This window comes from Gallus gallus, chromosome 9 (assembly GCF_016699485.2).
Source record: "Gallus gallus isolate bGalGal1 chromosome 9, bGalGal1.mat.broiler.GRCg7b, whole genome shotgun sequence".
In the NCBI taxonomy this organism is placed as follows: Eukaryota; Metazoa; Chordata; class Aves; order Galliformes; family Phasianidae; genus Gallus; species Gallus gallus.
Window position 1 is genome coordinate 23,273,181 of NC_052540.1, and position 17,044 is coordinate 23,290,224.

The window sequence follows — 17,044 nt, forward strand, 5'->3', positions numbered from 1 at the left end:
ACAATTTGTAAATTCCTGAGGATTCTCAACTACCACGGCACTAACACGTCAGGTTTCAGTGCCGCTTTTAGTAGTGTCTGGCAGACCTCTAAAGGTTGAGAGTTTTAACTATTATTAGAAGCCCCCCTTCCCCCCCAGCTCACACGGCGCTCCCATAGCCGTCCCCGCCGGGCTCACCCATCCCTGTGCTGTGCTCAGCACCCGTTCATGGCGCAGCCTCAGCATCCCCAGCCTGCACTGCAGGAAGGGAACAACCACAGCACCAGTGGGCACTCACATCCTGCTGTCACCTCTTTAGGTAACTTCCACGTGCTTTGGCTGCTTGAATGCTGGTTTTAATTGCGTCAGTCGGAGCATTTAAAAACCACAGGCGTGTTTAAAAAAAAACAGCAGAGGCAGCAAGGGGAAAACATTAACCTGCTCTTACACTATGAGGAAACATGCTGAGAGACATCGAATGCTAACAGACTGCTGCTCTGGACTCCTCACAGGGCTCTAAGACAGGTACGTGCGGTCAGTCTTTGCTCCCCTCTGCCTACACCTACCTATGTAAACCCAGGGCTTGAAGTCCAGCCATGCAGAGTGCAGGCACGGCAGGCTCAAGTGCCCAGCAGGGCAGCTGCCGGCAGCACCCAGCACAGCACCCACATGTCGGAGCCGGGCAGCACTGCTTTGCAGGAGGACACCAGCCTTGAGCCCGGGATGGGCAGCACTGCCTGCATCCAAACCCACCGCGAGTGGGTACGTGCCTTCAGGACAGCAGAGGCCACCTAGAAAGGCAATGCCTAGGCATTTTAAACCCCTCTGTGAGTATCTGCAGCCAGTTGTATTTACTGAAACACAGATAATGTTCATCTGGATATGGGATTTACAGCAGAAAGCAAATGTGCAAATGCAGCACTTCCCTTGTGCATTAGACAATTAGAATAATATAGTGATATAACAACTGATGCAGATTTAGGCTACTTGAGACATCAAGGTGTCCTTCATCCCAAGGAACTCCAGTATACCTCCTGTGTAGCTGACACTTCTGCAATCCATCAGTGTAGCAAACAAAAAAATGTGGTCGTTGAGTGCTATTTTAACTAAATACGCCACAATTTCTACTTTTCTTCCCTTTAATTTCTAGTGAGGCCTACAAACAAGGCAAACAAAATTATTCGATGTCTGCTTTTTCTAAAACATGCTTTGTTATTATTATTATTTTTTAAAGGCTTCATTTAAATCTACAATCTGTTTATCCTCTGTTCAGGTAGAAAGAGGCAGCAAAAACGTAGAACTGGGAAGAACTGCCCGGCCACCCAGCTGACGTATTGCACGTTGGTTTGACAGGGCAGTAACCTCAAAACTTCTAACACACTTTTCTAAAGCAACATCGCTACAAACATTACCCTTTATTTTCAATTGTTGTTTCAACCGTCCTAAAGCTACAAAGCTTTAGTGTGACCATCGTCAGCCAGATGCTTAATCTTAAGCAGTTTCAAAGCTTTTCTGGGTTGTTATTTTTTTTTTTCCTGAGCCTAGCATGCTATCTGAAAGACTGCTCTTGTGGAAACACTTCTGAGAAGAAGCCTGTATGCTTCCAAGAACAAATCCAATGCATTACCAAACATTTCTGACAAGAACAAAGCTCTCTCGAACATTTTTGAAGCAGCATGAGAAAAATACACATTTTGTCCTGATTGCATCTTTTCATGGAATCACACAAACAAAGCTCTCTGAACAATGAACGTTGCTCAGAAAGGTTGATATCTTCTTGGCTGTTTTTTGTAGGTTCCTGATCACTCCTGCCAGCAAAGCAAAGTGCACAAGAAGTTCGCAATGCCAAACAATGCTTCACAATGCTACATCAAAACAGAACTGCAACCTTTCACCTATTTTTACTACTTGATCTTTCTTACGGGTTTTCTGGGGAGCTGTTTTGCGCTGTGGGCATTCACACAGAAAGGTCAAAAGCAGAAGTGTATGAGCATCTACTTAACCAACCTCCTAACTGCAGACTTCTTGCTGACTTTGGCATTGCCAGTAAAGATAATCGTTGACCTAGGCGTTGCGCCCTGGAAACTGCAGATATTCCACTGCCAAGTGACAGCCTGTCTCATCTACCTGAACATGTATTTGTCAATTATATTCCTGGGATTTGTAAGCATGGATCGTTACCTTCAGCTAATGCACAGCTCTAAGATCTATCGCATTCAAGAGCCTGGATTTGCCAAGATTTTGTCTGCAGTTGTATGGACAATGGTTCTCCTTATAACAGTGCCTAACATGGCTATTCCAATAAAAACCATTGAAGAAAGACCTAACGCAAGGTGCATCGATTTCAAAACAAAATTTGGGAGAGACTGGCACGTGTTCACTAACTTTGTGTGCACAGCAATATTCCTGAATTTTTCAGCTGTGATACTCATTTCCAATTTCCTTGTTGTCAGACAGCTCTACCAGAACAAATACAGCGAGAGTTACACAAATGTGAAGAAAGCCCTGGTGAGCATACTGCTGCTGACAGCAGCCTACCTGCTGTGCTTCCTTCCCTACCACGTCGTTCGTATCCCCTACACTCTGAGCCAGAGCAATGCCATAACCAGCTGCTCTCTGAAGCAAACTCTCTTTCACGCAAAAGAATCTACCTTGCTGTTTGCAGTATCAAACCTCTGTTTTGACCCGATTCTGTATTATCGTCTTTCCAATGTATTCAGACTGAAAGTTACTGAGGCTTTCATGGCATCCAAACAGGCAAAAGTTTCCACAGATGAAGAGGCACAACACAGAAGCGAGCAATGGGTGCAAAGATACTGATTCTAAACTACGTGGAAAGTGTGTGCAAATACATAACCTAAACAGCCATTGTGCAACTGGAAACAGGGCTGCTGCCATCAACATTACCACTGGATGGAAGAGGACAAACTCACACCACCATACCGGCTGTAAAAGGTCCGAACAAGCAAAGCATCCAGTGTTGCTGTTCAGAAATACTGCAGTGTATCAGTGACAGTCTGTGAGCAGTCAGCAATAATTTAGAAGAAAGCTCATTGAGAGACATCCACATATACATTCTTATTATTTACGGTAAACACTTTGGGCTCTCCCAAAGTAAAATATCGTATTCTTACTGGATTGAAGGGCTTGGTGGAATGAAATAGCAGTTCATCACCTGCAAAGCTTCTCACAGACACAATTAATCCAAAAGCATTCTAAAGGACATTATTTAATCTAGAAAGCAAAGTTAAGCTGCACTAATTAAAAACTACTGTATCTGCTTACATCTCACCTGTAATTCCCATAAATAAGCCTTCTGTTCCTGTCAAGTACCACTGCCCTCCCTTGATGCTACTGCACTGAACTTAAAAACAACCAGCAACACAAAATTCAAGGTAATTTTAAAATGAAAATAAAGAGTAAGCACAAATACTGTGTGGTCTTTGCTTGTATTTATAAAAATTTATAAAGCAGTAACTGCGAGCATTCATATCTATATCTATCTATATATATGTATGTATTTTTTTATATGCATTATATACATATGTATTTTTTCCCAAACACTTTCAAAAAAATAACACATTTATAGAATAGATGATAATCAAAGTGAAAAAAATCAATTTGTTCTGGCAAAGTCAGACTGCCTGGACTAACTCTACCCGACCAAAAATACCGCAGAAGCAAAGAACAACTAACTTACACGGTTCAAAATATAAATCAAACTTCAAGCAAGCATTCAAAACCAGCCTGAAAAGGAACAGTTCATTCAATATTCTCATAAAGACAAATCACCTGTAGCAACTCAGGAAGAAAAATAAAGCAAGAAAGATGGGAGGTATCACATCATGCACTCAGCTGACACTTCCTGTACTAGCAGGATTCAACACTGCTTAACAATTACCATTGTTGTTTCAAAAGAAAAGCAAAACAATTTGAGTAGACACACCCCACTTCCCAGCCTGCTCAGTGCTGGGGCCCTTTGTCCTGCCCTGCAGCAAACATGTAGCATGATTAAATAAATTAATAAAAATTTTAAAATCAACCACATGAGGATTTGGGATCTGGAATGCTACTCACAAAGCTCCCTGCAGTTCCCAAGAGCTCCCAGACCAACAGAATAACAGAAGCAGCCAAAAATGCATGCTATAAACAAGAGGAAGCGGGAGGAAGGAAATAGCACCATTCCATCCATCACACTTCTGAACTACTACTTTCAGATATTTCCGTATTCACCCATTTGCCCAACTACTATATCAGATTTTCTATTTAGCAAACTTTCATTGAACCCTGAAATATGGCGTCTGCAGTGTAGTACCATCTCCCTTCTCCACTAAGATTAGCATAAATCATTACGGCTCAGGCACTTTTCCAGCTAACACATTTTCCTTTGGTAAGATGAAGCTGCCTGCACATTGCACATCCTGCAGCACACAGCAGGTGCCCGCAGCAGGAGCAGCCTCATGAGAGCTGCTAGGGAGCCCTCGGACGAAGCTGGCACTGCTCCCTGCACACAGTGAACGCTTCTTCCTTTAAGTGCTTTTATTAGCCATCACAACAGCCAGCACCACTCCGTGCCCAACCAGAATTCACTCACCAGAGGTATTGGGAAATGCGTTGCATATTGCAGATGACGAAGGAGGTCATAGTTAGATGGAAAAATCACTTCTCTGAGTCTTTCCCTCTTGACTGACTTCTCACTGGCAACAGAAATTCTTCTGTCTAAAGAAGAGTTCATGTTCTCACAGGACTCCCCAGGCATCGGAGAAAAAATCTAAGTCATGTAAAACAAACGTTTAAGATAAGTGTAACCTCTAACTTCTTAAATTCAACATTTTCAAAGATAAGATTACTTTAAAAGTATCTGAGGTTTTTTTTTCAGAGATAGACAAAACAAGAGCAGTGGTAATCTATGCTGAAATGTAAGCAGCTACATATACACATTATATTTCTGTGTGAATCTCATTGTTATTAGACAGGTTTTAAACTAAAAGTGTTGTTTCAGTGAAGGAAAAAACAAAACATTACAGTTCAGAGCAATTTCCACACACAAACAGTTGGGACACAGAAATTGCAATGAGATAATCGAGAGGGAATACAATGAGAAGGGTGAAATGGGAGCAGATGGAGGACAAAAGGCACTGCAGCAGGCATGGTATGCATGAAACCACCCCTGTGGCACACACCAGGCACACACACAGTGTTGTCCAGTATCCAGCAAGTGGCTCTGCACCAGCTCATCTGGGCACATGCGTCCATGAGAAGCAGAACAGGACCAAAGGAGGAAATGAGGAGATTCAAGAGCAATCCAGAATCAGGCTAATCATTATGAAAAACAGACTTGGAAGACAGAGCAAAGACAGAACAGTCATCTCAAAAACAGATGGTATAAATTTGGTACACTCAATGTTAAATAAGTGAGTAAAACTTCATATTTATTGATACTTAACTGGACCATATAACACTCTGAATATGTTGAGGGGCAGAGGGAAGGGAAGAGGCATCGGTGTCCATGTGCAGGCAAATGCACAGCAAGGGGCTGTACAGAAAAGCCATGTGTTGTCACACAGTGCAGATGCACAGAACAGAGGCGATGCACCAGCAGAACACAGCAAGCACTGGGCCAACAGACACTGGCTCTTGGTGGAAGCAGCCAGGCTGCACAAGGGGCACAGAGACATGCCTGATGACAACAGCAGGCAGCAAACACAGGCACTGAAGGCATGCAGAAAGCCAAAAGTTAAACCTACTGGAAATTCCGAACCAAAATCTGCCTTAAAGTCACCCTTGTCTACATCATCAAAGATACTAGTGGGTCCTGAGTCAGTGCCCATGTGCTCCATAATATTATGATCCTAAGAATTGCCAGAAAGAAAAACAAGCATCAGTCACATTGTATTGATGACCTATTTAACTGGTCCCAGGTAAACCCAAGCATTTCGCCTACTTAAGAACTATGAAAAAAGTAGTGATGATCAGAAGCTTTCACACACTGACTTTCAATTCACAGAAGTACTTCTCAAGCCTAAATCCATGAAACAGCAGAAGAGAGAAGGAGGTGAAGGGGGAAACAAAGATTTATAGCATATCCCTACAAGTAGTGCTGTTCCCAGGGACACCTGCAGAACAGGAGTCTTGCACTCACAGGTTTGCTTGCTATTTTGTTGTTCCATGAAAGGCAATTTATGGACAGCCACTACATCCTAGGTCTCAGGGCCAAACTTGCCCTATGTAAGAGATGAACAGAAGGAATGAAAAGTAAAGATGAGAGAAGCTTTAGCTGGCCATCAGCTCCACAGGCACTGGGAGCAGCACAAGGGGCTATGTCTCATCATAAAGTCCAAACATGACCCACAGTCTGGAGCTTAAAGCTGTCTTCCTTTTTTACTCATTTTAGCAAAGATGAGGAAATGCTCATCTGATGGAAGACTGAGGATTGCACATGAACTATGCACACTGAGTCATGAGGATTTGCTTTATGACCCACATTTGTACAGACATCTGTGGCTGCTCAGCACACAGCGAGCTCCTGATCCCTGTGAGCAGCTGAGCAGAGCACTACGGCTTCTTCCAGGTTTCTCCTATGTTAAAAAGCTCTCCTTCCTCCTCATTAGAGTTTACCTGCACATAACTTTCTTCACTGCTAAATTTGGAAGCCAACATTATGTGTTTTTGTTTGTTTGGAGTTATTTAGCTCAGCAGAGGACTGGCAGCTCAGTATATTTGCACCAAAATGGCAATACTTAAATTACACACAAAAACATAGCCAAAGGATCACTTCCAGTCTTCTCAGAGAGAAAACCAGACAAAGAGAGATTAAAAATAAGTTAAAAAGAAAACTTGCATCTGAAATACTGTCACTTTGGTGAAAATCCACATTTTATGAAATCAGGTATTGAACGTGGGAGAAACAACATGAAGCATTACCTCCATTTTCATATCATGATCCTTAGAATAGTGTTCATCCCCAGTTTCCCCATTAGGTGAACGTGGTCTCGTAGTTGCAGTGATTGACAAGTCTCCACGTGATATTAAAGTGCACATGTATGCATCATGGGAGAAAACATCGTGTCGAGTGAATTCAGAAAACAGCAGCACCAAATTCACAAACTCCGTCTTCTCATGGTCGCTATTTGGGTCAGCTATCCAAAAATCAAGAACAACAGGACTGTAACTCCAACACAGAAATATCTGGTTCTTAGCCACCCAACATGCAAATCCCAGCAAGTTCATGTTAAAGGTTGAGGGGCCTGATAAAAATGGCTTGGGTGTCCTGGACAGATTTATCTTTGTCTCCACAGAACAAACCATTTCCCACCTACTGGCACACAAGCAGCGTGGTTTTGCTTTGCTGTCAGCTGAAGGCATGTGCCAGAGCTCCAACAGCAGCGGATGCCAGAGCACCCCACCCCATCCATGCCCACTGCAGCTGGCCATTTGTCAGCAGCTAAGGGCAAGGTGCCAGCAGTTCAAAGACAAACTGAACAAATAAATTGATAGATAGAAAACAAAGGTGGGGGAAAGAGGGCAAGGACGTTCCTCATGTGTGGAAAAATAAAGTTTATTGTGAAGCTCTGGATTATAACGGGCAACTCAGTCCTTTAACTCCAAAATTCTATTACTAAAATAAATTTCACTTGGCCTTTTAAACAATGCTTTCATATTTTTAACAGAAAAGCTTTTAAAGTATTTTCAAGGAATTCATTCTGTGTACCTCATTTTATCCAGCAAGTGTGATCACAAGCATCAGGGAAGAGCATATTAGAAACCATCTGTCATTTTACCCATTAAAAGCAGAACACCATGTATTTTTTTTAATTAAGTTCTCATTTGTTCTAGCTATATTTAATTTGACTTGTTCAGCAGTTAACAGAAAACAGCTGTATACCACAACTTTACCTGGCAACAAAACCTCCAGCTATAGAACCACCAAATCCAAATCAACATACACTTAAAAGTCAGTTACGCAGTACAAGTTCACATTAATTCAATATATAACACATTTTCTATTTAGAATCTTCATTTGTTGTCAAACAAATTTACAGATAAGCAGTTAGAACTACTTCAGCGTCCCCTCCACAGAAAACAGAGAGTTCTTTTTATTTTCACCCTAACACACTTTCTGCCCCTGCTTTTGAAACTCCTATTGTCCTGAAGTACAGAAATTGTAATGCTGAGCCCACAAATGCAGCAGTTCTAACCCAAACCTCCCCCACCCTGAGCTGCCACTGTGCGGACAGGCACAACAAACACATCACAAAACCACACCTGCACACTAAGCAGTGAGCCCTCAGCCAAAACACAGCAGTCATGCTGTTCAGGCTTGGAGACATGGAAGCTCAAGCTCCATAAAAACAGTATCCCTCAACAAAATTAGTTCTGTTGCCAAAAATTCCAAGCAACATTTCAAGCAGATAAACTATTCTTCAGTGCTTCTCCCTGCCCTGTCCCACAGAGATGCCCAAGTGAAGAAGGATAATACCACATCTGAAACGAGGAAATCAGAAACTCAAGTCTAAATAACACAAATACCTTGGGTGGCTTAGTAACACTCGGGTCACCACTAACACAAAAATAGAGCAACATGATGTTTCTCCTTTCTCAGACGTTGAGAGTTCTCATCATCATGTTTCAAATCACTTAAAATCCACTTCAGTGTAAGGGCACCAGAAAAAAAAATGCACTCATCTGTAGTACTAAAGATAAGAGAAACATGGGCTATAACAGCATACAGTTTTATTAGACTGATGCATTTCTTAGAGCAACCTACAATGGACAAAGATCCTTTATTCAGCCCACCTATCTGTCAGCTAACAGCTTGGGACTTTGCCGTTTGTGCGCAATACTCACTATGAACACGGAGTAGCATAATGCTATAATGGGATGGTAACATTAAAGTGGCAAAGTCTTGCTGTTAGCTACAGCAAATGAGAATGAGCTCAAATACAGCAGCCACAGATGCAGAAACAAAGGAAAAAAAGTTTCTTACCTTCAGAAGGCCTCAGATAGGCAGGGATCTCCAGCAAGAGATGCCCTCACCTCCACTGCCAACCTTTAAATGAGGTCTGGGAAAGGGTGCATCCTGGCTCCACCCCTTCCATCAATGAGCTACACTGCATGTACCTGAGCTCCCTTGGGCTGACCCTGCCTTCCCACCAGCTGCTCAATCACTGCTTCAGGCTGTGACTCAGCATTTCCACTACAACTTGTCAAAAAGGTGAGCATTTGATGTTAGCTACACATAGTGCAAGTAATTTCTCCAGATCTTGTAAGGTCTAAACAGAAATGAGTATTGCTTCTTCCAATTTTCCTTTTGTGAAAGAAAAAAAAATCATGAAGAGCTTACAACAAGGCAGGAAATCTAAAAAAATAAGTGCATAAGGGAATGGAGCAGTCATCACAGAAACCAAAACACCTGCCACAACCAAACGGTAACTCCGGCAGTCAGGAGCACACCAGCTGTTTCTGACCTACCTGGAATGAGTTAATACTCACACAGCGAGGGAGCCTGTGTGTCCAAAAACCTCAGCAGGACGTTCTGGAAAACAGGAAGACTGGAACTTGTCAAGGAGGCTGAAGACAGAGATTCCTTTTCATCTAGGACTTCAGCTTCACCACATCTCTGCAGAGTTAAACAAATAAACAAGTGCGCATCTATGCACAGAGACATGCAGAGTTCCAAAACCTACATGAGGCAACTATAGTGTGATTGTTTCCCATCTCTTCATAGAACCCAGTCTTGATCTAGAAGGACTTTTTTCCCCCATACTCAGTTTAGATATTTGTGAAGTGTTTTGTTTGATCACCCTGGATGACTTACTGAGGCATGCTTCTTACACACACCTTCTGCAGTGATATCCTTTCACATAAAAGCAAAAAAATTAAGATCCAGAACTTCCAGGACCAAAGCAAAGGCAAAAAGTAACTCCTCCTGCTTGTGTACGTGACAGCACAGTACCAACCAGGGCCAATACCTCCTCCTGGAGCCCCTCCGGGGTGGCAGCAGCACATTCATTGCTCTGTGCACAGCATGGAGCCGAGTGCCATGGGGATGGGGAGGGGAGGTGTTGGCTCCTGCAGGATGGAACGTGGTCATTTACCACAACAGACAGACAGAAGTTTTCAACAGCGATATCACTATAGTGTTTTGCTCTCCAGTGCAACATTTTCACTTCTCCTAAAAAAAAGAAGGCAGTTCTACAGAATATGAAACACAGATCACAGCGCAGTTTGGCCTCAAAATAAACCCTGAGTCCGGAGCCATCCCAGAGCCCTCCAAGCAGGAGCACAGATCCACCCTGCGCCCCACGGAGCTCCCTCATGGCAGCATCCGGGCAAGCAGCTCACAGACACGAGGGGCTCACAGATGCCACCCAAATAAATAGGTACCAAGGCAATAACATAAACCACACTCAGCTGGGCTGTAAGTAGAAGACTTTTTTCATTTTAAGCTTATCTAGGCTATAAAAACCGTAAATTGATGACAAAATCTCCAGTGCTTCAAGTGCAATCAAATTCACTCTGTTTTGCAAAGGGCAGAGATTAAGGCAATATTTACTTAGAAATATCCTTGCCTTTTTAGACATGCTGTTCATGCTATTGCAGAAGGAGACAGGACTTACTTCTGCTTCAATTTCTGCTTGCCTCTTCTCCAGGAGTTTGGCCACCACCATGGCCCGGTGCTTCCCAGACCGCTTGCAGCTCACAGCCCACTCACACAGCAGCATCACCACGGCCTCATCGCTGGGGGCTGCCTGTGCAGAACAGAGACAGAACGGCATCTCACGGATACAGCCAGCAGGCTTAATTCTGAGCAAGGGCTTTCTGATGGATGGAGAAAGAAGACAGGTTTTGTTCTTTACTACTAGTGGATGCACATGGGTGTTCCATTCACAGTATTTTCTAATTAAATATAATCTGGAAGCAAAAGAGGAAAATCACTATTTTCACACTGCTGATAATCAAATCTAAACTGTTTTGTAACATAATGTCGCTTCACAAAAAAAAGGGCCATACAGGAAAAGCATCTCCACAAAGCCTCTCAACCACAGCAACCACATGGTTCATGGCTTCCTTCCACTAATTCTTCCAAGCCTCCTCCACTGGTTTCCAGACCGCTACATGTACCCCACCTCCAAGTACACACACAAACACCAAAGCCCAAAACACCACAGCCGCTGACGGTGTGAGGATCAAACAACCGAAGTCAGAAAGCTCCCAGTCAAACTGCTCACCTTACCTCCCACCTGTGCATCCCTAACAGACGTTTTTAAGAACACATACACATTCAGACAGTCCATATCTTCTAAGAGCTACGCTATACACCAGCTGTGCTTTGCCATGTTATCATGCTTTTGCATTTTTGAGGAGGAAGACTGGGACAGCTTCAGAGCAGTAACTTTCATACTTGAGAGGTCTGTAGCACCTGCTGGCTCTGGCAGAAGCGCTTGTCTCCAAGGGAGCCCAGTGCTGTCAGATGGCTGGAAGCGATCACTCACCTTCAAAATTACAGTGCAGATTCCCAAGTTGTGTGTGTACTCAGAAAACATTGGGGTATTCGTCCATCCAAGAGTTGCACCCACACAACTCACACGTGCTTATAACCAGTGAGTTTGGTACTTGGGAACCAGCACACACAGCAATAACGCTGGTTCCCAGCGTACAGGTGAAACCATCTCACACAGACCTGTGTTGGGCAAGGCATCATCACCAGAACTCCACATACACCAAGCTCTTGGCATGTGGGACACGGGCAGCAGCTGAGAGGTTGAGGAAAGTGCAGCTGAAGCACCGTTCTCTGCACGGCTCTGCGCAGTGCTGGAGGCTCCAGTGCTGGCACTGGCTGCATGCTGAGCACGGCAGCGGTGTGCTGCTCTCAGGGCCGGGGAAGCAGCCACAGCAATGCTCAGAGCAGTGTGGGAGGGCTGGGGCTGCCGCCCTGCTGCACCACTTCCTCCTCCCGAGGCGGCTCCCATGGCAGCACCTCATGATTTCCCCCTCTGAAGCCGATGGCATTTACTTAATTAAGCATGTCAAGAACACAAGTCAGCAATGCTGCTTAAAATAATCAGGTTTTGGATTTAACTGATCTGGGACTTTGCAGCTGCAGATGTTCCAGCCCCTAGAGCAGACCACGTCTCAGAGGGCTCAAATTACTGCCTGGAAGAGCTGCACTAAGATCACACTTTCACCCTTAGCGTTTCAGGAGGACGTGGGATGGGTCCAAGTGCTGCCCAATGTCCACATTCTGCAGGGCAGATGCCAGGCAGAGCTCAAGCAGAGCTGGTCAGGGGAACACAGCCCCTTCTTTGCCTCCAAACCTCCTGGTGAGAGGAGGCAAACGTCCTGGTGAGAGGAAATGCTGCATCAGACAGGGGAGCTCAATACAACTGGTGGCACCTCGTCCTGCAATTTTTCACCACACACACAACCTACTGCCCAAGAAAGCTCTGCATGAGGGGGTTTGGATGTTACTTGTGCTCAGCCCTCAGTGGCCACAAACATCAGTGCCTGGGAACCAAACCCACTGCTTTCAGGCACGGAAGCTGCGTGGTTGAAATCATCCCACTCAAACCCGTTGCTCAGCCACTTGGGCCAATCTAGCTACAACACAAGGCAGCTGCCACTTTCTGAGAAAACCAGAGGCGTCACACCACTGCCTATAAGCACAGCAGGTCAGTGAAGAACCAGAAAAAGAATTCTTAGGTTTTTTTTCAGTTAAAAAAAAAAAAGCAGCAGCAGCACAAGTAGTCATGCTTAATACTTTCCTTTCAGCACTCTCCTGTGTTACCATTTCTGATATACTTGGAGATAGGAAGCCAAAAGTATTATTATAACTGCTTTTTATAACTCAGATCTCTTTTCCCACCGGTCCTCACTTTTATTATTAACTCAACGCTGCTACCAAGGAACAAGCCTGACTTCTACTCCAGCTAATGCCACTGCTGAGCAGCAGGCGGTAGAACCTCTCTGTGGGACATGCCGGGCGCAGTGCCCACTGCCCAGCACAAACCTCCATGCCAAGAGGTTCCCCCGCCTGCCCTCGTTGCTTTCACACCTCTCAGGGGCTGACCAGGCGCACGGCTCCCTGCCACAGGGCACGCAAACGCTGTCCCAGCAGCAGCATTAGCCACCACTCTGAAGCTGTCTAATGCAAAAGGAGAAAACAAGCCGTGTGCTCTTGCCAAGGGATCTGCCAGTTGTTTAAGTCACCGAATGTATGTTTCTGTCCTGAGAAATTTTGCACTGACCTCCCTCAGGAGCCGAGGCGAGCAGAACGTTATGCTGAATTTTCTGAAACCATACAGGGTAACAATACCTGCCCAGCCAGGCTCCAGATAACGGAGCGGTTCAAGCAGCTGAACCACCACTAACCACATTATTTAAAATATTGCAAGAATGTTCCAAACATTCTCTATTTTTCTCAGTGTGTGTGGAAATAGACTTTGCTTCCTCAGACAGTTCAGTGCACTTGATTTTGCACATCTCATTCCTCCTCCCATCCCGAGTCCCAGCACACTCAGAGTGGGTCCCTCAGGCAGCAACAGTCTGACTGCCGAATTCCTGCTGTCCCAAACCCACAGCACCACCAGCCCTCTGTTCCCACAGAGGCAGGGGGTGGGTTTTTTGTTTCAATTCCAGCAAAGTGATCTCAGAAAGACAAATATTAACTCCCGGCATCTGTTACAAGCCCTTTCGTGAGAACCAAGTTTAAAAACATAATTTCACTCGAAAATAAAAAACAACTCTCAGCATTCTAAGAATTCAGCTGGACTGCAAATATAACATGGGACATAAGCCCTGAACACACATTCAGAGACCTGAACTTAGAGAACAAGTGCACATATTTCCAGGAAGGTTCGAGATTTTCCATAGTGACGTCAAGAAATTCATCATTTCTTAAAAATCAAGTGCTTTCTCTTTTCATCCACTACTTACAGCACAACGGCTAAAATATACCACTATGGAGTGTCATTCACCAGTATCCCTCCCACTGCTTATGTGTGCTTCAGGCTGCCCCTGCATTTTCCTGCACAGGAGACCAACGGCTCACCCAGCCCAGGCAACCACTGCTGGCCAAGGATGGCCTGAGTGTGGGGTCATTGCAGGTCACGGCTTCTTACAGGACTTCACCACGCCACCTCTGTCACACACAGCACAACACTCACAGCCTGAGCTCTGCTCAGTACCTGCTGTTTGCTGTTCACTCAGTGTCCAGCTACAGCTCAGCCCCTGGCTCCACTCTTTTCTCCACTTTGCTCTCCTGTCATCAGTGCCCCCAGGTCCTGCCCTCCGCACACCACCTCTGCACTGCCCACGGGAACAAAGCAGCCATGGCCTCGCAGCCAGCCTGCCCTCCCGTCACCCTGTTGTCTCCCCCAAGCCTGCTCTTGCTGTGACACTCAGAAGTCAGCAGCACAATTGTGTCAGGAGGCAGGAGTCCAGAGAGGACACCTCATCCACAGAACAGCAGTCTTTGCATGGGTCGCCATCTGAAGGCAGCACCTACGTGACCTCTGAAATTATGAAATTTTCTTCCTAGGAAAAACAGCCTAAATTTGTTAAGTGAGAAGGAAGTAGGTTTAAAAAAAGAAAGGGAACACAGCATTTCATGTGGGAATGTGCTCATTTCCAGCCTGCAGCACAGCCCGGCAGGAGGCACTCAGCCACGCGGCCAGAGGCGCTGCTCTGCCACCAGGACCTCACCGTGCCGTGGCTAAGAGGGTACAGCTGCACCAGGGAACCTGAACGCAACCTCCGAAGTTCAGGCACCAAAGTACAGCATCAGTTCTGTAGGTCAGGTGCTCAGCAACACCAGGCAGCCTCTGGCAGCCAGAAGTTAATCTCAGGACAGGCAACTCAAACACTCCAGAGGGCATCTGAAGCTACAGACGATGTGAGTGCTTAACCTCATACCCACGTCCAAACCAGTGAAGTACGACTGAAACATTCAGAGTTCTCTTCTTTCAGAAAAAAATAAAAAATAAAAAATAAAAATCTTACGTGCTTTCCCTTCAATCTCCTACAGCTCCTCTGCAAACACAGGGACATCCCCAATTCTGTATGATCATCTTTTATTACAGCTCAGCATTCCCCACATCAGAGTAAATGATTACATCATTAGAAGACTGGCAGTAAATTAAACAGACAGATCTCATAAAGGTGTTTGGTACCAGAGCTTCAAGAGGGCTGCCCAGGGACCACAGCAGGCGTGCTTTCAAGGCAACCCAACTTCAGGTCATAAAGTAGCAGAAAAAATGGTGGTAATAGCCATCAACTGACAGCAAGAACAGAACAGAGCAATCTCTGTACTTCCAGAATAGGCACTACCAGTACTGCGCTTTGGAACACAAAGAAACATGTTGGAAATACAATGGCAGCTGAAGTTAGAAAAGCCTTCTGAAATGCAGAAAGTAAGAAGGAAAGAGACACAAAAACAGAACAAATCTGACCATGGCATGAAATGACAAAGGGATTAAAGACTCAATACAGAAACCATACAAGTTATCCTTTCTCCCATGGAAGCGTGAAAAAAAAAAGCCTGAACGGACTAGGATTTTGTTTCAGCTACACAATAAAAATGGTGACGATGAAATGTGTGCTATAAAATCCATCAGAGAAGCTAATGCTGCAACACAGTCATACATAGTAATTTCACAACTACACCACATACAAAATGCTGCTATATACTTTGTAATTCAAGAATTGTTACGCCTTTGAGTTAGACCACAGGGGATTAAACTTGAAAAAATGTGGAACCTCCATGTCCAAGAAAGGCCTGGTTCAGAACAGATGACTCAAATTACGAACACTGTTGCTGCCATCAGATGGCTGTATTTTCTCTCTCTCAATGTTAACAGTGTGCCTGAAATACAAATCCAACCCTGCCTGATCTTTCACACCTACCTGCCAGTTCTGAGCTCCTCATGCAGAGCTGCTTTGCAGGTGTATCTGTCCAGAAATATTTCCAAAGAGATCCCATCTCCCTGCCACCAACATACTTTATCTTGGCAGTCATCACAACACTGATTAATAATTTTTATGCAACATTTCCAAGCAACACAGTCTCAAATTATGAAAGCCAATCACTAAGAACATACCATCACAAACAAAAAATGGGTATATTAAATAAAACACTTTGCCAAAAAGCTTTTACAACATTAACATAAGCAGCCATGGCAGATGCACTAGTATTTTCCACCTTGAAATTTTACTTTATTAATGTGTTATTAAAGCTTCTTCTTTTCCCCCAGACAATTTCCAAGTTAACTCAGAAATCCAGCGTTGCACAAAGACCCAGTGACACTGCCAGCTGCTCTGTGCAAAAGAGTAAAATGTTAAAGACTTCCAATAAAAATTTTTATGATCTCTGAACAGTCTTGGAAGCATGGGGAAAAATATAAAAAAAATAAGTACACAACTTTAAATACACTTAAATATTCTAAAAGCTATTAATTTACAACTTCCTGCAAGATATAAAAGGCGTGGATATTTTACCTAGTTCAGGACAGTGCTCAAGAGACAGCCCACTTAAGAATTACATTCTAATAGCAAAGAGCTGCTTATTTCTAATAAGTGAAATGTTGAATAGCAAACAAGAAAAACACACTGTGAAAACACCCAGCTTTTGTATCAGTTTCATACATACGCACATGCACTTCTCACAAGAATAAAACTCACTGTCTACGTATTAGGCAGTGAGAAGAGAGTACAGTCATTACCTCTTGGTTATCTTTATTCTGGTTTGCCCAGAAAATCTTATGATAAAGCGTCTCCATTGAGTTGCTGGAATCTGATCTGTCAAAACAATGTCGATCCAACACTTCTAAGGTATGCAGAACTCGGCTGATGGTCACCCCTAGATACAGGAGTCAGAGGGGGAAGAGAAAGTTCAAATAAGATGACACTGTGGGATTTCAGGCATTACTGGTCACTACAGTTAGCAGCAGCAGGGGAGCAGAAGATCACATTTGACGTTTATTTCATTTTGAGGAGGCTGCTCAGACTCTCAATAGCCTGACTGCTACATACTTGTTTATTTTTGTCATGGCAAAGGAAATTCCAGTTC

General features: G+C 44.2%; 2 protein-coding genes across 8 annotated transcripts in view; one reads left to right on the forward strand and one right to left on the reverse strand.

Moving 5' to 3' along the window:
- MED12L (mediator complex subunit 12L) overlaps positions 1 to 17,044 on the reverse strand; it is a 113,111-nt gene that overhangs the window by 71,795 nt on the left and 24,272 nt on the right. For 5 of the 7 annotated variants that reach the window (XM_040705979.2, XM_040705969.2, XM_040705965.2 and 2 more), the window contains 6 exons: positions 16,698 to 16,834; positions 10,599 to 10,730; positions 9,472 to 9,598; positions 6,904 to 7,118; positions 5,727 to 5,831; positions 4,574 to 4,750 (listed from right to left, as the gene is read on the reverse strand). In XM_040705979.2, the coding sequence (XP_040561913.1) occupies positions 4,574 to 4,750; positions 5,727 to 5,831; positions 6,904 to 7,118; positions 9,472 to 9,598; positions 10,599 to 10,730; positions 16,698 to 16,834 (893 nt within the window). The remainder of the gene's footprint in view (positions 1 to 4,573; positions 4,751 to 5,726; positions 5,832 to 6,903; positions 7,119 to 9,471; positions 9,599 to 10,598; positions 10,731 to 16,697; positions 16,835 to 17,044) is intronic. The other 2 variants (XM_040705976.2, XM_040705973.2) reach the window with 1 other exon arrangement.
- Positions 392 to 3,405, forward strand: GPR171 (G protein-coupled receptor 171). Its single transcript, NM_001317400.2, has 2 exons — positions 392 to 504; positions 1,774 to 3,405. Exon 2 carries the CDS (start codon positions 1,822 to 1,824, stop codon positions 2,797 to 2,799), a length of 978 nt encoding a protein of 325 aa, NP_001304329.2. The 5' UTR covers positions 392 to 504; positions 1,774 to 1,821; the 3' UTR covers positions 2,800 to 3,405.